The 18,299-nt window shown below is 32.9% G+C and overlaps 2 protein-coding genes across 3 annotated transcripts; both read left to right on the top strand.

Annotated features, from left to right (window-relative positions):
* Nucleotides 1-5,312: 5,312 nt before the first annotated feature.
* LOC11412103 (glycine-rich domain-containing protein 2) lies at nucleotides 5,313-9,672 on the top strand. Of its 2 annotated transcripts, none has more exons than XR_003011611.2 (6): nucleotides 5,313-6,324; nucleotides 6,869-7,147; nucleotides 7,269-7,792; nucleotides 8,177-8,301; nucleotides 8,490-8,655; nucleotides 8,912-9,054. XR_003011611.2 is itself a non-coding variant. In XM_003591123.4 (6 exons), the coding sequence occupies exons 1-6, from the start codon at nucleotides 5,608-5,610 to the stop codon at nucleotides 9,422-9,424; spliced, it is 2,319 nt and encodes a 772-aa protein (XP_003591171.1). In that variant the 5' UTR covers nucleotides 5,313-5,607; the 3' UTR covers nucleotides 9,425-9,672. The 2 variants fall into 2 exon arrangements, 1 of the variants encoding a protein (XP_003591171.1); XM_003591123.4 differs by having other exon boundaries at nucleotides 8,495-8,655; nucleotides 8,912-9,672.
* Nucleotides 9,673-15,341: 5,669 nt separating this feature from the next.
* LOC11407498 (probable pectinesterase/pectinesterase inhibitor 41) lies at nucleotides 15,342-17,713 on the top strand. The gene is made up of 2 exons (XM_003591121.4): nucleotides 15,342-16,278; nucleotides 16,868-17,713. Exons 1-2 carry the CDS (start codon nucleotides 15,390-15,392, stop codon nucleotides 17,566-17,568), a joined length of 1,590 nt encoding a protein of 529 aa, XP_003591169.1. The 5' UTR covers nucleotides 15,342-15,389; the 3' UTR covers nucleotides 17,569-17,713.
* Nucleotides 17,714-18,299: the final 586 nt, after the last annotated feature.

Here is an 18,299-nt window from a genome sequence, read left to right as displayed (position 1 = left end):
AAGGATTTGAGAGAAGAAGAGAAGAGAATGGAAGGGAAGATACGAGAGAAGAGAAGGTTTTTTTTTTTTTTTTTTTTAATGTTTTAACTTCTTTTTTTTTTTTTTGTTAATGTTTTAACTTTTAAATAAATTAAATTAAGTTTATAATAAAAAACTCTAGATGGGAAAAAAATAGAAAAAATTCCAACTCAGCGTGCCAAATCATCGTTTTTACACAGTCACCACGCCACATCAACATATTTGCACAGTCATATGGTTTGGGGGGTGTTGACCAAATAATCTTCTAATGACAAGGGAGAATCTACAAGTTTTTTTTCCTAGGGGGTAAGCCAAAAGACGCCCATATAGCAGGGGGTAAAAGCCTATTAATCCAATGATAAATTTGTGCATCATGCACAAGTTTATGTTGACCATTTGATTAAATGAGTAACACATTATTATCATGGTGTCTCAGCACCAGATCTCCTTCACTTTCTCTCTACCTCCTCTCTCTCCTCCTCATCAAATTAATTACAAATCCAAAAAATTAGGAATGAAAAACCCATAAAATAAGAATAAGAAATTAAAAGAAATCCAATGCCAAATTAGTCTTTGATCAAATTAATCAAATCATCACAAATATGCCTCTTGCCTCTCCTTAGGCCATTTCCATTTCCTTCATTTTCATTTACCTCATTTTCTACCGAGGTGAAACTCTCAACAATTTCTTCGGTACTGGAATTAACCCATTTTGTGGAATGTTTTGGGTAGAATTGAGCCATTTCCATCACCATGACTTAAGAGTTATTTTTCGGAATTGACCCATTTTTACTTATATGTGTCAACGATTTCAGGAATCCTTGTTGGCAAGGCATGGCGGCCAGGTATAGGCATTCATATTAACATTAGGTGCAAAATTAACATCTTAGAGCAATCAATAATTGATAGAAAACGTGCAAGGCATTGAGTTGAGTTTTCAGACTTTAATTGCTATGATCATATTCATATGCTCATATTATTAAATAAGGTATCAATAGAAAATTAAATTAAAATTATTAAAGCTTGGGTGCGATATATAGATACTATCAAATTATATCCATTTCTATCAAAAACTATATTAAAATTCTATTATAAAACTCATTTTTTTACCTGTATACGTTTCTTGGTAAAAATGCTATAATAATATAATATTAATGCATGATGTAATTATAGAGAAAAAAAACACAACATTAGAAGTTGGAGTGGATTAAAGTAACTGGAGTACAAAATTGAAACAATAAAACAAAGGTTAAAGTAGACCAAATATTGAATCCAAAATATAAACTAATGTTTGAAACCAACATCTCATCTAAAGCGCTTTTGATGAACTCCAAGAAACAGTATGTCAATTAAAAGTGATCCAAACACAAATTCCATAACCACTTGCAAATCCCTAACAAATTCAACTCTTTCGTCAATGATTCAACTCTCTCCATAGATAATGACACAAACTTCTTTACACCGTCTTATGTCTCGGTCACGTTACCAACATGTTCCTTCAATGTTTGTCCCATTTTTTTTTCCTTTTTCCAATGACCCTTTTGTGGAATCTTGAACATTATCATAAACATCATTAGCTTTATCATAAACTTTCTCTTTAACATTATCAACTGCATCAACAACATTGTTACCAACTTCTTTCACTGCTTCTTTGTTTGCATAAACAATATCTCTCTTCTTATCAATTGTTTATGAGGCTTTATCCTTTGCTTTCTCCATTGCGTGTTTGCATTTACCATATGCATCACAAATAAGCTCTTTGCATTAGGAGATCCAGGCCAAGGTGGACGCAACACTGACAAATCGCGGCGGAGGAAAAGCCGGTTTGCTTGGTCGGATCGTTGTTGAAAAGGGAGGACACGCCAAGGAGCATCACAACTTAATTAGGAAAAGCATAAAAGTCTTAAACTTGAAATTCTTGTAGGAGAGGATATGTGAGTTGTTGTTGTTTTCCTTTTGAAAGCATGATTGTGAATGAGTGAAGTTGAAGGAATAATAGTCTTCACAGAAATTGTCTCCATAAGACAACATTCACACATAAGATAACTAAAACACACATAGAATGAAAGATAGATACACCTCGGTTAAACAATAATAAGAGTGCAGATCTTGGAAGTAATAGTGAGCCATAGTTTTACTCTTGTTGTGAGAGATGCGGGTAGAACAAAAGGAACTCATTTGTTCCATATATAGAGAGGCAGAGATTAGGTGCATTAATAGTAATTGTTGTATGGGCATTAGTAGTTGCTGCATGGGAAATATACATCAATAAAAGATAAGTATTGGGCACATTGGAAAAACACAAAACATTAACTGCAGTTGTTGGAAGACATATGGTTGGTAGCTGCACTGCACTCGTTTCATTGCAGGAATCCATAAAGATGGGATGTATTTATAGATGCATGAAACACATTCCATTGGTAAATGTTGCTATGGAAAAACGAAAACATTCAATGAATGTGATACAGGACTATGAATAGTTTGTAGAAATTGCTTAGAAAACCTATTTGAGAGCCTCGTAATGGGAAATGTACATTTAATTGGCATCAAGAGATGCATTAAGCGCCTAGGCATAAGATAAGAGGAATTTGAATTTTGAAAATCGCATTAAATGAATAGGTTTGCAAGATTTCCCGCTCAAACTAAAGAATTAGGGTTTTGCATATTTGTTTACATTGTAGGTTAGGATTAGATAATAAGGATAAGGATAAGGATGTTATACTAATTGATTATTGACTATGTTTATGAAGACACGTTGTGTTAAATTTATAATCATATAATAAATGATATATATAAAATCTCCTTGTATAATTTGAAGGGTTGTAGTGTTGTTTAAAAAAAAATGAAGAAATTGTAAATCCAGAAACGTTGCCAGAACAGAACATTTCAAAACACCATGTGCTTCCTTGAAAGCAAACGTGAAGGATCAAAAATTAACCGCTTCAGTTCTAAATCACCGCCACCACCACCGGCAGCGGAGGTCTTGCTTGTTGTAAAACAACCGTCGGGTTCTTTGAGACTTAGGGTGGTGGGTTCGAGTTTTTGCATGGCAGTGGTGATGTGGGAGGAAGGTGGGGGATGGGCTGATGGTGGTGGAGGGATAGATTGGATGGTGGTGATGGCAGTACTGACGCGGTGGTGTGAGGAAAGTTTGTTTTTGGAAGGAGAAAGAGGAGGTAGAGAGAAAGTGAGGAAGATATGATATTGAGAGACCATGATAAAAAGGTGTTCTTCATTTAATCTAATGGTCCAAAAAAAACTTGTGCATGGTACACAAATTTATCATTTATGCATTCTAAATGCCACCATTTTTCTTTGGCATTTCTTTGTGTAGTTTTTAAAAATTTCTTTGGCATTTCTTGATTAATACTTCCTCCGGCCCTAATTATAAGAAACATTTGACTTTTTTGATTTATTGTATAAATGATGTATTTAGTCTATATTTTAGACAAGATACATTAATTACACAATGAATTTAATAAATTAATTGTTTTTTTTTTTATAAATAGGATTGGAGGGAATAATATTGTTTTTAAAATGAGGAGTTTTATTTGAACAATCAATTTGGTGACAACTTATTTGACAACCATATTTTATAAAAAAAAAAAGTGGTATTGACACGGAAACCATAGCAATAAAGAGCTAAATAAAAAAATAATATAAGTATAAGAGAGAAAATTGTTGTAAAAGTTATCACTAAATAAATGTTCAAATATCATTTCTCTTTTAAAATAGCAATTATTGTCCTTTGAAAAACAATACTGTAGCTGATTGGACACAGCCCACGATACAACATTGGCATTAGGCCAAATGCACCGAACCGCCGGAAAATATCGGTGTTCTGGTGCTGCCACTATCCATTGGTGGACCAGGAAATCATTCATGTGCGTTCTTAGTACCCATGTGATGACAAGTGGATCAGAATATGATTAGGTGAGACCTGGTTTGGGACCATATGATTGATATGGATAGGAGTTAAATTTAATTAGATGAATGATATTTATACGACCAATGGTGGACCATTTTTGTGTATTAGATAAGAAAATAGAGAGAGTGAAGAAGAAGAGAACAAATAAAAACACAAGTGAGTTGTTCTAAAAATTATTAAAAAATATTGTAGAAATATTATTTTTTATTTAATTAAAGTAAAATGTAGTTAAATTTAAAAGAAAAGATATTTGAATAATCATTTTGTGACAACTTTTATGACGATTTTTTCTCATACTCACATCATATTTTTATTTTCTCTCTCTATTGCTTTAATTTTTGTGCCTAGACCTACATTTCTTTGAATATTTTGATTGTCCCGCAAATTGTCTTATATAATGGTTATTCAAATAACACTGATCTAAATTTAATTTGTGTGTTTGGATTATTTATCTTTAAAAAAATATATTTGATTCTACTCAATACAATTAAATACTTCATTCGTCTCAAAATAATAATTATTTAAGATTGTGTACGATTTTTAAGAAAACAATTAATTGCATTGATTTTAATGATAAAATTAGTATGCTTTCCTAAATTACTTAAATACCTTTTATTAATGGTAGTTAGTATAGTAGTTAAGTTGGATAAAATTAAATAAATAAGAGTATAATAGTGAAAAATAATAATAAGTGTTACATTGACATTCTAAAATGACAATTATTTTGAGATCGAGAAAAAAAAAAGATAAAAAAGCAATTATTTTGAAACAGTTGAGTACATATTTTGTTGTTAAATTTTAAATCTTCAGATAGGGAAATCTTGACAATTCAAAATTCTATTATAAGATAAATATAACCTGACTATAATTTCTCTTAAACGATTCGTTATTTGGTAGCTTATTAACCACATGAATTCAATTATTTGATTCAATTAAATACAATTTCAATTAATTTAGTTGATTCAATTTTTCTCTATATGTAATAATAATAAAAGTAATAATTTATATAGTTTTTGGTTTCTTGAATGGCAAACGCTATATAAAATTCATATACATGACTAAGATGTTTTATATTTAAACTCGAATGAAAATATTCAACTTAACATCAACATTGTTAATTGAACAATACTACTAAAATTAAGATACAAAATTACAATATTATGTTTGATAACATATGATGAGTTTACAAACTAGAGCAAACAAAATTCGCAAAACTCCCAAAAGCTATTATCCAAAAACAGAAAAACAATTAATTTTTTTTTTTGAGATTATAATAGAATTATCTTCATTAGTACTAGCAGTAGCAGGTTGAATAAATTATATCAATGACAAGGGAGAGAAAAAGAAAGAATAAATGATCTGAAAGTGTAGCTTTCCGACACATGAATGGTCATAAGCCAATGAGCTACAAGATCCTTACACATGTCCAAACAAAGCCACCTTAACTTAACTCCATTATTATTCTCTTTGCTCCAAATTCCAACTAAACAACAAACAACACATCGATGATTCTCTCTCATTAATCCATTTCAACACTTCAATTATTATTACTAAGAATCATGTTTCTCTCTCTGTTGTCCACTTCAACTAACCTTCCGCACCTAAAAATTAGTTAATAGTAACATCTGACTAAATTTCTTTGACGATCGAACTGAGATCCGATGTCGGAGAATTCTGAAATATCTCCGAGCATGTCTTCAACAAGTCTCGGAGATATACCAGAAATCTCCGCAATACATCTAGGAATCGATCTCGTATCAGCAGCCAAACGTAACATCACGTTCTTGAAAAGTGTTGCAGATTCTCAATGGCTTCACCATACAAACATTACAGTTGAAGCAATACGAAGGTACCGTGATTTATGGATGCCGTTGATCTCTGATCTAACACTATCAAACTCTTCTCTTCCTATGATTCTTCCTCCGTTTGATGTTGAATGGATTTGGTTCTGTCACTGTTTGAACCATACAAGTTACAGAGAATATTGTGAGACAAGATTTTCGAAACTTGTTGTTGGTAGAGCGGTTATCAATGATGAAGAGAATAGAGAATATGCGTTAATGCGATGTAGAGAGATTTGGAATAGTAGATATCCGTTTGAGTCGTTTGATAATGAAGCAAGTTCTGATTCTGATAACGTTGTTGCAGAGGGTAGTTTTACTTTGAGTTTGAAGGATGATGATGTTTTTAAGGAAGTTGAAAAACAAAGGTTGTTGTGTTCTAAGTTTATGGAACCGTATAGGTGTGAGATGTTGTATTTGATAGCTGCGAGACAAAGATATAAAGCTTTTTTGTTTATGTTGCAAAGGTTGGGCTCTGAATGTTCTTCACGTTTGGTTCCTACTTCGGATATTTTGTTGATGTGGTTGACTCATCAGGTTTGTCTTTATTTTCATTATGTTTTTTGGTGCTGTGTTCTTTATTGTACTAGCTTTTGATCCTTGGAATCATGGGCATTATAAACGACTTATAACATAAACGCTTATACAGTAAGTGATTATATATAAACTATTTCTATAACCAAAGGTAAAATAAAGTCAAACTATTTTCCTGGAGATAGCTTATAAATATGTCATAAGTTGTTTCCATAAGCTCTTCTAAACAGTCTCACAGATACTTACTTACGCCAGAAGATAAGTTCTAATAAAGCAATCCAAAATGGTCCTTAATTTTACTTTAACGCCATGAGTCTAGGCAATAGTAGTAGAGTCTAGCTTCTTTATGTAGAGATCAAATGGCATCCAACTAGAGGAGGTTTTTGGTTTTCTCCTCAAAGATATCCTTCCCTCTACCAACTTGCCAAACTTCTACTTCATAGTTGCACATGTACCACCAGAATTTGATTTTTCTCCCTTAATACATTCTCACAGTTCTTTTCCAAATTTAATATGTTAATGTCCTTTCTTTTTCTTAATGGAGTAGAGCTACCCAACAATGTATATGGAAGATTTGAAAGTATTGGCCTTAGAGGGTGATATGCAGAAGGTTGCGACTATATCTGAACCTGTGAAGGAAAAGGAGTTTGAAGAAACCAAGAAATTATGGGACAGGGCATTCAATCAACCTTATGAGAAAGCCGGTGGAGAAGTACCTTTGACATTGGAAGGTGTCATCTCAATCAAGTCCCCCATCTCGTGGGAGGAATCAGACATTGACGTCAATACAAAATATAGGTCCTTGCTTCCAAGACTTTTACTCGAGGTTTGTTTCATTCTCTCTTCCTCTCGTCAGGCCCGTTAAATTAAGAATAGTCTATTTAAACGAATAGACTAATAGGAGAGTATTGCAAAACAATGAAGTGGTTGTAAATTTTGAAATGCAGGCATGTGTATTTGTGAGGCTTAAGCCAAGAATAAAGGCATCACAGAAGGATACAAACCGTGATTTCCTACGCCTCCGAATGATCAGGTGTCATAGTGAGCTAAAGCTAGATGAAGCCATCTCCAGTTTCCCCTTTGATACATGGAAAAAAGCTTGGCATCTTTACTGCGAGTTTGGAACTAAGGGAGTTATGCTTGAATATCGTCGTCATGGTGGTCGTAACTGTCTAAAGAGAAGTAGCCGGCAAGACACTGTTTCGTTCCGCTGGAATGATTTATTGAGAGCAGATTCTATAACATTGGAAAAGGAAGTTAGTCAACAGGTGAATGTTGTTGCGTCAATAACCCCACCAGTTCAGGCACCATACTTGTTGAAATGTGTGCCTGATCGAGTCACTGATGATTCAGGGGCGATGATATCTGATGTATTTCTTAAGATGAATAGTTACCGCCCACAAGAAGGACGATGGTTGTCTCGCACGGTTCTTGATCATGCAGGGAGGGTGTGTTTTGTTATTAGAATTAGGTAAATTTCAAAAACTTTACCTATACATTCAGAAATTTCAAAAACTATACCTCCATTTCAAAAATGGAAGTCATTTAATGTTTTTTCACACATATTTTGATCAATAATAACTAATATCATCTTTATTAGCCATTAGGCGGTAAACGTTGTCATGGATGTATAGTCAAATAACAGTTACGAGTAGCTTGCACGATATTTATTTTGGGGTAAAATTGGATAAAAATTAAATAATTTCGTTTTGAAAATATAAAGTGAATTCAAATTGATTTTGTTTAATATTTCTAAAATGACATTCATACTGATATGGAGGTAGTAGTTGGTAAGAGTTAATATCGTGAATTGTGATACCATTATGTGTTTACATACACAAATATTTAAATTCAGGGTAGGAGGAGGATTTTGGAGAAGAGGAGGTGAAACTCCTTCAGCTGTAAAATGGGAAGATAGGATTATAGAGATACGTGAAGGATCTTGGTCTTATGTTGCTGGTTCAATTGGCAGAGCTCCCGGTATGTTTTATATAAAAGTTACCTAAATTGAGGCGTTATAAATGTGAACGATTTTAGAACTACGGCTCGAAAACTATATTTGTCGTATCATATATCTTTATTTCCTTCATAGTTCATATTAGTACTGATTCAGTTGAATTGGTCTCATGCAAATTTAAAATATTTTATTGTTTTTTGTTTCTGTCTAGTACAGAGAAGGTTGTGGGCACTGCAACACCAAAGGAACCTGCAGAACAATGTAAAGCGGCATGGTGCTTTTCAACAGGAGATGAACTGATTATACAGTGGGATTCATCATTATCAGTATCAAGTCTCACCTTTAATTTGACGAATCCGACATCTCCAGAGTCATTGGTAGAGTTGAAACGCCCTTAAGTATTCTGCTTTTAAATAAGAGTTTAAATTTTAAACATGGTCATTGTAAAAAGTTTTACAGTGTCAACAAATTACAACCAATCAGTGTGACTTTATAAACAGTCATGATTCAAACCTTTTAAATGATCTAAATATTCACACTGCAGGTGAATATTTTTTTCTTTCATAAGTTGGCCTAAATAAAATATGTTTTTTTCTTTCATAAGTTGGCCTAAGTTGTTATCATGAATTGCAGGTGAAGTTATTGAAAGGGAGGCAAATGCAATATCAAGTGAAAAAGACAATGCTAAACAACAAAAATGAAGAAATGAAGCGTGAGTTAGAGGAGGATGAGAAGGGTTTTCTAACACTAGTTCGTTTCACAGAAGATAACCCGGATGGAAAAGCAACAGCTCTACTAAATTGGAGGCTATTGGTTGTCGAAGTATTGCCCGAAGAAGACACAGTATTGATGCTTCTCCTTTGTATTTCGATACTGAAAAGCGTATCTGAAATGAAAAAACACGACGTGGGAGGCTTGTCGGTGAGGAGAAGATTAAAGCAAGCAAACTTTGGTACTAAAGATTGGGGTTCTGTGATACTTCATCCATCTTCATTTGGCGATTCGCCTTATGTTCAACCTTGGTATTGGAATGCTGAGCTTGTGATGACATTTGATGAAGTAGATCAACTCAAAAGGCAGCCAGTATTAAGTCATTCAGCAGTGGAAGGCAGCGACAAGTTATACAAGCATGGGATTATCAGCTAAGCCTTCTGATTTTTTTTCTTCCAATTTTAGCTTGATTGGTTGTTATTGTTATTGATTTTTTTTTGTTGCTTTCTTTGAGTTCATATTTTCTAGGGAATTCAAAATTCTGAGTCCTGAAGCTTGTTTGGAACACACCATAAATTATAAATTCTGAGTCCTCAAGTTTGATTGTGAATCTTTTTGTAACACTGATTTTATCTATGTACAAAATTTATTCAAATCCAATTGAATCACTGAAATTTACTATACATGTGTATGTGTGGAATTGTGTTTTTGATGAGTAAGGTTTACCATTTACATCCCACATGAAAGATTAGTCTTTCATAGTATGTGAGGATATCCAATTTATACCAAAAAGGAAATTTCTTGTGGTAGAATTTTATTTTTGGCTTAAATATGGACATGGTCCCGGTAAATATCTGGCGTTTTGATTTTAGTCCCTATAAAAATATTTTTTTGGTTTTAGTCCCTGCGAATATAGAATATTTGGTTTTGGTCTTTGGTATTTTGTTTTAATCATTGTAAAATCATTTCATATTAATATTGGTCCCTATAATATTCATTTTAGTCCTCATTTTGAGGGACTAAAATCAAATATTCTACATATTACAAGGACCAAATCCAATATGAATCAATTTTACAAGGATTAAAACAAAATACCAAGGATCAAAATCAAATTTTTTATATTTGAAGGGACTAAAATCAAAAATATATTTTTACAGGGACTAAAACCAAAATGACAGATATTTGCAGAGACTATTTTCATATTTAAGCCTTTATTTTCAGATTGATTTCGGTTTGAAAAGCTTCTAAAATAATTCTACCTAACTTGGTGTTTCTTTAAGAAATTTTTATCTATTTTAGGTATGCATATCATTTTTCTAATAATGTGCTATGTAAAAGTAATTAAAGATATTTTCTCAAAAAACAGAAGAATATTTTATCTGTCAAAAGAAAAGTAATTAAGAATAATTCATAATTTCTTGATAAATTATCAAAATGAACGTGTGGAGTATGATGTTTAAATATATTTTTTAATGACTGTATATTTTTTAAATATACTAATAGTTATTATACAACTGTTTGACATGGCTGACACTTCACGGACAAAACAAGTGTAGAATATGGTCTCCTAAATAAAAGTGTGGTATATGGTATATATTAGATATTTGATAATATTTAGAACTTGCACTATGCAAGATTTCTTTTGGGGTGTCATCAATTCCTATATATTAAAGTTTTCACATTCTATTGATGAGTTTAATTGTTTAACCCTCTATTTTTTTCAAGTATCTTATATTTCAATTAAAAAAATTGTGAGAGGAGTCCACAATGGATAAAAATGTTCAAAATTGTTAGATCGGACATCGTGATTGAAGGTTGAACTTCGATTCTCTACTTATATGTTAGTTCCAATGAATATATTGCAATTTTGTCTATCTATAAGATGAACCTTTTTATTTTTCTCCTAATATTTCATATCCTTTATATCAGAAAAAGATATACTTAATATCCTAATTAATACTTTTGAAATAAAATATAATGCATTTGTTGTCACTACCAAAAATCTAATGCATTTAAAATAAGGTTTAATTGCAACTTTTGTTGGCAAACATTGATCGTGCAATTTTGATTCTCTAAATTTCAATGCCGCTCTTACAATCAACTCTCAATTCCTCTTAAAAAAATTACCATCAGCTCTCTATGTCACTAGATGGTCCAAGTTTAACTATAATAGGTACAACGAAACATAACTAGATTGGTCCAATTTTAACTATAATAGGTACGATGAAACATAACTTGACAGTGCTGACAAGTGACAAAAGATGAGACTTTACACGTGCACTTTTAATGGTTGATGAATGTGCGGTCGCCTTGTTTGATCAAGTGTTCATATAACTTGTTTTGGACGGGATTAATGAGCATCTAAAATGAACTCCACTTAAGGGTTTTGTTAGAAATCTAGTGTCACTGATTATGTGCCACAAACTATCGTTACCTCTAACTCTGAGTAATCAACCATGTTATATGAAGATCAAAGGGTGATCCACAAATCATGATCTAATCTCTCTATGAGCTCAACGAGTTTTAGAGTAATTTTTGTGAAAATTGTTACTATAAAAACACATATGCACTATGAGAAATGTACCACACCATTTTGATACCTCTCATTCACTAGAGTTTGTATCTACAACATCCTTTGTCGAGGAGAACCTCGCTAATCTATAACCCTGGCCATAGTCTGAGATCCACCTCAAATCATAACTCAACACGACTTTAGTTTCACATTGATCTGGTAATCTATTGATATAATAGAGGAATCAGACAGTAATGAATGATATATAGCTTTCAAAATAAGGTAGGATGAAGTGAAAAATGTTGGGTCATGAGGGGAGTTCGGACTTCGGAGGATTAGCCTACACAAGTGAGTTAGACACCACATTTTAACTAAAAACCTTAAAATATTTAGTTAATGGGTTCTCTGGCTTATATGTTGTTCAACATTCACTTTTCCTCATGACTCAACAATGATATCATAGTCAATGGTTCGATGAAAGGTTTAAACAACTCCTTGTGTTGAAAGTCTTTCCGATAAAGAACAATGTGAGACATCTAACTCACCCCCACACTTGCCACAAAAATTTCCCCCCTCAAGTGTGAGTCCGTTCATTCATATGGATATGCTCCCCTTAAAGCGGGAGCTTTTCCATCCACATACACTTGCACCTCTGTTGTCACTGCATCAATGAGACTTGTTGTCTGACCACCATTGTTCTTTATCGGAAAGACTTTCAACACAAGGAGTTGTTTAAACCTTTCATCGAACCATCGACCATGATATCATTGTTGAGTCATGAGGAAAGCCAGGAGAATCATCCACATTGAGCCAAGAGAAACCACATAAGTGAGTTAAACACCATATTTTAATCCAAAACCTCAAGGCATTGAGTTTATTAGTTCTCTCAATTATATGTTGTCCAACATTTACTTTTCCAAGCAATGCGAGAATTCTAACCCACACATGCGACAATAGAAAGAATGAAGGATTTTGGTGAGGGAAGACTTTGGCGGACTTATTTTTCTTCGTGATACAAAACCCTCCTAATTTTGAGGAATTCAAAAATTGTATTGGACGGTGATTTTGTCGGGTTTGGATCAATTCTTCAATTTCAATCTATGTTGTTAAGATTAAAAATATTTTGGTCATAAATATTCATTTATTATTGTCTTCAAAAACACTCAATTATTTTAAAAGATTTTTCTATTTATTTCTCCTACATTCGTCCTGCCAAAATCTTCTCTTCTCTTCCGCTTCAAACTCTCAAATAAAGCTAAGTAACAATTGAAAACTTGAGAAATCTAATTCACATGGTTGAAAAATAGAGACTTTAAATTACACAATATTTTTTTAGGGGAGTTAAATTACACAATTGTAATGCATGAAGATGCAAACTTACAATTAAGCCTTAGACTAACTAATTTGTTAATTTATGAGTTGTCTCTTGTCAAAGGAACTGGCAATTTGTAAGGCTATGACTTCTAGGCACGATGAAACTTGAACATAAAACATGCCTTCCATTAAGCTCAAGGCTTCTACAAATATATGTTGCTTGTTCGTTAATTGAAAATGACTTGTAATGGGAAACACCTTCTAATAGTTGACTGGCGTTATCAACATTTACACATCAAATCTATTGAAGGTGTATTTGTGAACATCGAAGATTGAAACAGAATATAAAAAAACAGAACGTGGGAATTGCACGCTTCTCATTGTTTAAGAGAAGGATATAGATGTAGCTATCATGGATTCACGGTTTTATAAAGAACAATCAAAGTTTGAACGTAAAAAGGAACAACACACTATAAGGTTTTAAACCGACATCAGCATATCAACTCAAGTGGGTTGATTTGTCACCATAATTATTTTTCAACACTGTACAAATTCAAATTCAAATTCCAACTATATCATCGAATTGTGCCTCTAACATAATTACATCTAGTAGAGAGCGCATGTGAGAAAATATAAAAATCAAATCAAACTACTCTCACATATGTAATTCAAGTGAAAAAGTTGAGAATATTTGCGGATTTTTTATTTACATAAATACAACATAATAAATAAATAAATAAATTAAACAGACACTTTGTAGTAGCATTGATATTTTTAAATCAGGTATAATTTGAAAATTATAATTTAAAAAATATATATTTAAAATCATAAAGAAAATTTAATTCATTTATGATTTTAAAAGTATATATTGAAAGAGAAAAATATTTAACATCGTGTAGAAATTAAGTGCGCATATTAATTTAAAAATAAAGTAAATGGTAAATCACTACTTGTTGTGAATTCGATCTCAAATTCCAAATCTCGCATCAATGAAATTTAGATTCGTAGAGCAAGTATCAATGACAACCAATAACCAAATGTAAATAACCTCAAGCAACAACAATATATAGACCTAGTCTATAATCAAGTGCATAGCAAAACCACAATCAAACCAAGGAATAAACAAGATAAAGAGAGTAAAGAAAAGATAACAACACCAAGAAATGTTCACCCAGTTCGGTCCAACTTGACCTACTCTGGAGGAGAGATTGATCTCTCCAATCCACTATCAATGAGTTCTTACAAAGAGATACAAAATGGGTTACAAGAAATTAGCTTAAACAAGCTCACAAAGAACAACCCTAATTTCTACCCATTTTCCCAATCTCACCAATGAACAAGACACTCATGATTTTCACTCTCTCAAGGTGTTTACAATTGTTTCCCAACTCTAGAATCTAACCCCCAAAAGAGAATCAACCTTTAGCCTTTGATTTCACTAAGGATCTTCTCTTTTAGTTTCACAAGACTCACCCAAGTTGCTCACAAAAGACTCTCCACTCATGTGTTTCCCAACCCCATGAATCTTCCCCAAAAGGCACCAACCCTTTTCCCAAGAGCCCCCTCTTTTGGTTCTCCAAGATTCACATCTTGAAGCTTTGAACCTCACCCAAAAACCCTCAACCTTTAGTATCTAAAACTGTAAAAGTTCCCTCCTTTGATTTCCATGAGATTCCCCAAGCCTATTTCACCAAATGGGTCATAGAGTGCTTAAATAGTGTGACAGATCTGTCAAAATCGCGCTGCGCCAGCCAAAAATCGCGCCACAGTTGAAGCGTACGACCCAAGGTACGACAACCTTATCCACAAATCACACCTGCACCAATCGCGCCACGATTTGCCTTCAGCAGAAACCATACGTTCTGCCAACAAAATCGTGTCACGCCACTGAAAATCGCGCCACAATTTTCAGCTTTCACAGCATCACAATTTTGAGTCATTTCTCAACACTATTAAAAAAAGTATATTCCAATTTTATATATGAAACTAGATTTTGAAATTAATTAATTTGAGAATATAAACAAAACAACTAAGATTTAGTGCACATGATATTGTTGCAAGCCACATAATAAGTAGATAAAAAAATATCAATATGATACTTAAGTTATGAGATTCCCCCACCAATTAAACTCAAGTCATAATACTTGTTACTTTTTCTCATGTGATTGTGTAAAAGAAAAAAAAAAGTTTGGTTTATTTAATGTGAACCATAGCTATTAGAGTACATACTACAAAATTCCTACTATATCGAATCATAATGGGAGCTTGGAGATTATCACATTAGGGTAAGAATAACGGTAAAAGTGAATTGGAGATTACCACGAGTTTTTTCGTACTGTTCAACAATTTTTTTTTTTATCTTGAGTATGATTCTTACTCACTCACATACCAGATCCCAGTGGTACATTTCATTACTGCAGTAACTATCAATACACCGTTTTTCCCTCTCGACCAGATTTTGAACCCTGCATAAATAGTTAATTTAATACAAGCTAGCAAAGTATATAAATATGCAATATATCCAATGTCTAAAGCCACACACAACCATCTACCAATTTTCCATAGCCAATTAACATGAAAACATCAACTACCACTATTGTGTCCCTCTTTATTACCCTCTTCATCTCTCCCTCTCTAGCATCTCTCATTTCTTCCCCAAATAACACATGCAACCTTACACCCTTCCCATCATTTTGTTTATCTATTCTGCCCTCTCAATATTTGTCTATAGATGACCAAACCATTTTCTTCCTTCAACAATCCTTAACAATAACTCAAAACAATATTCAATCAATCTCCTCTTTTTTTAACCAATCCACCTTTCCATTTTCCACTTTACTTGTCCTTCAAGATTGTCTTAATCTTGCTGAATTAAACACTGATTTCTTGTCCATTGTACTCCAAGCCCTAGAAACCAATACTACAATGAGTAGTAATCAAGCTAATCATTTGCAAACATTGCTTAGTGCTGTTTTAACTAATCATCAAACATGTTTAGATGGTTTTCCTGAGGTAAATCCTTTTCCAAAAATTAGCACTACCTTATCAAACTCTCTTTCTGATGTGAACAAACTTTATAAGATAACTCTTCAGTTTTTCACTCTACGTCGGACTCAAACCATCATTGCAAGATTAACAAATCAAATTACAATTACAACAAATAATAGAAAGTTGTTACAGACAAGTGTTGACAATGTAATGGTGAGACAAAAAGTGGTTGTCAACCCTGATGGATCTGGTGATTTTATCACTATAAATGATGCCGTGGATGCTGCACCTACCAAAACAGGCAACAATGGGTACCATGTAATCTATGTGGTTGCTGGGATTTATAGCGAGTATATTTCTATTCCTAAGAGTAAAGAGAATCTAATGATCGTTGGAGATGGCATTGGTCGGACTATCATCACCGGTAATCGTAGCGTGGTTGATGGTTGGACCACTTTCCAATCCGCAACTTTTGGTAAGCTAATTAATAGTTCGAACACACGACACACTCTAATAACGTTTAAATTTTACTCTCATAACGCGTATAATTTATATGCGTTATGATAGATATAATCATTATAACTCAAGTATCAAGGTCATCTGATAAACACACTCACGAAACTTTTGGTCACGCGCCAGGTCATCTAATACGCAAATTGTTACAAATCACAGGATTAAAGAGATTAAGATTCATCTTATAGGGAAAATAACTTGAAAGCTTGATAGATAGGAATAAAAGATGGTAAATAAATACATGAGATTCTCTATTTATCAAGCTAGTAGAGAATCAACAAACTAACTATTACTAACAAAATCTACCTAAATTTTACACGTCCGTTACAAGTAACCTTTGATAATGCATGCATCACAAGTGTTATTAGACTAGTCGCACAAAAAACACACAAGTGTGTTCTTTGAACAACAAGTCTAGATAACACACAATCAGACACAAATTGGACAACGTGTTCTTTGTTGTTGCATTTTATCTGTTAGTCCATGTACATTAATTAATATAGCACTTTTCTCAACTTAAGTACTAAATATTGATTTCTATGTTTGTGCAGCTGTAACCGGAAAAGGGTTTGTAGCGGTGAACATAACATTTCGTAACACCGCGGGATCCAACAAGCATCAAGCAGTTGCAGTGAGAAATGGAGCTGACATGTCAGTTTTCTACAAATGTAGCTTTGAAGGTTACCAAGACACACTATACGCACATTCCCTTCGACAATTCTACAAAAACTGCGACATTTATGGAACAGTAGATTTCATATTTGGCAATGCAGCTGCAATATTCCAAAACTGTAACATCCATCCAAGACTCCCAATGCAAAATCAATTCAATGCAATTACAGCACAAGGAAGAACAGATCCTAACCAAAACACAGGGTTCTCTATATGGAATTGTTACATTGTAGCAGCTAGTGAATTGGGTGGTGCAAATAATAATTATAATGACATAAAGACATATTTGGGTAGGCCTTGGAAAGAGTATTCAAGGACAATTTATATGCAAAGTTTTATTGATGGTTTAATTGATCCTAAGGGGTGGATGGAATGGTTAGGGGATTTTGCATTAAGCACATTGTATTATGCAGAGTATGCTAATTGGGGACAAGGTTCAAATACTAGTAATAGGGTCACATGGAAAGGGTACCATCAAATTGATGGAAAAGATGCTGATGAATTTACAGTTAACAAATTTATACAAGGTGACATGTGGTTGCCTATGACTGGAGTGCCTTTCAGAGCAGGGTTTCAGTGATTATATATTTCTTCACCTTGATACTCATTCATTTAAAATGTGGTTTCAACTGAAAAATGCAATGCAATATCAAGTGAAAAATCAATTCATTTGAAAGTTGAAAGTTGGCAAGAGAAAAAATAAAAATTTAGTTTTTCTTTTTATATATACTGATAAATCAATGCATTTGAAAGGAAAAAAAAATTATTCTTTGCTTATATACTGATAAATCAGTGCATTTGAAAGGAAAAAAAACAAAATTTTAATTTATCCTTTGTTGTTGTATAAAGAAAAATATGTATGTCAAATGAAGATAGAGTTCCTCTTCATTTTCTAAAAGAAATACAATTGTTATTGTTTTTATGGTGAATAAAAAATGTAACTACATATTTTTCTAAATTAGTGAGGTTAGTTGAGTTTTTAAATACCAAAACTATTAGCAACAGTCTAATAGAGGTATCTAACTTTTAAGAAATAGAGACTCTGCCCACTAATTATCACCTTAAATTTAGCTTATAATCTAAGAAACACAAACCATAAAGGTTCTATATATCATGCGGCTTCCACCATTCTTTGTTTTTAGAAAACATAATTAATCTAGCATTTGACTCTAAACCTCATATTTACTATAACAACTTCTAAACCATTCTTCAATAATCTACATTCAAACATATTTCTATTTTGGACACCATTCTGAATTGCACACTCCGGTAGGGTTTGACGGAGGATTACCACCGCCTGATCGGCATAAC

This window comes from Medicago truncatula, chromosome 1, assembly GCF_003473485.1.
Source record: "Medicago truncatula cultivar Jemalong A17 chromosome 1, MtrunA17r5.0-ANR, whole genome shotgun sequence".
Classification (NCBI taxonomy): Eukaryota; Viridiplantae; Streptophyta; class Magnoliopsida; order Fabales; family Fabaceae; genus Medicago; species Medicago truncatula.
Note: the sequence above shows the minus strand (reverse complement) of the source record. Positions and strands in the feature narration are given on the sequence as shown.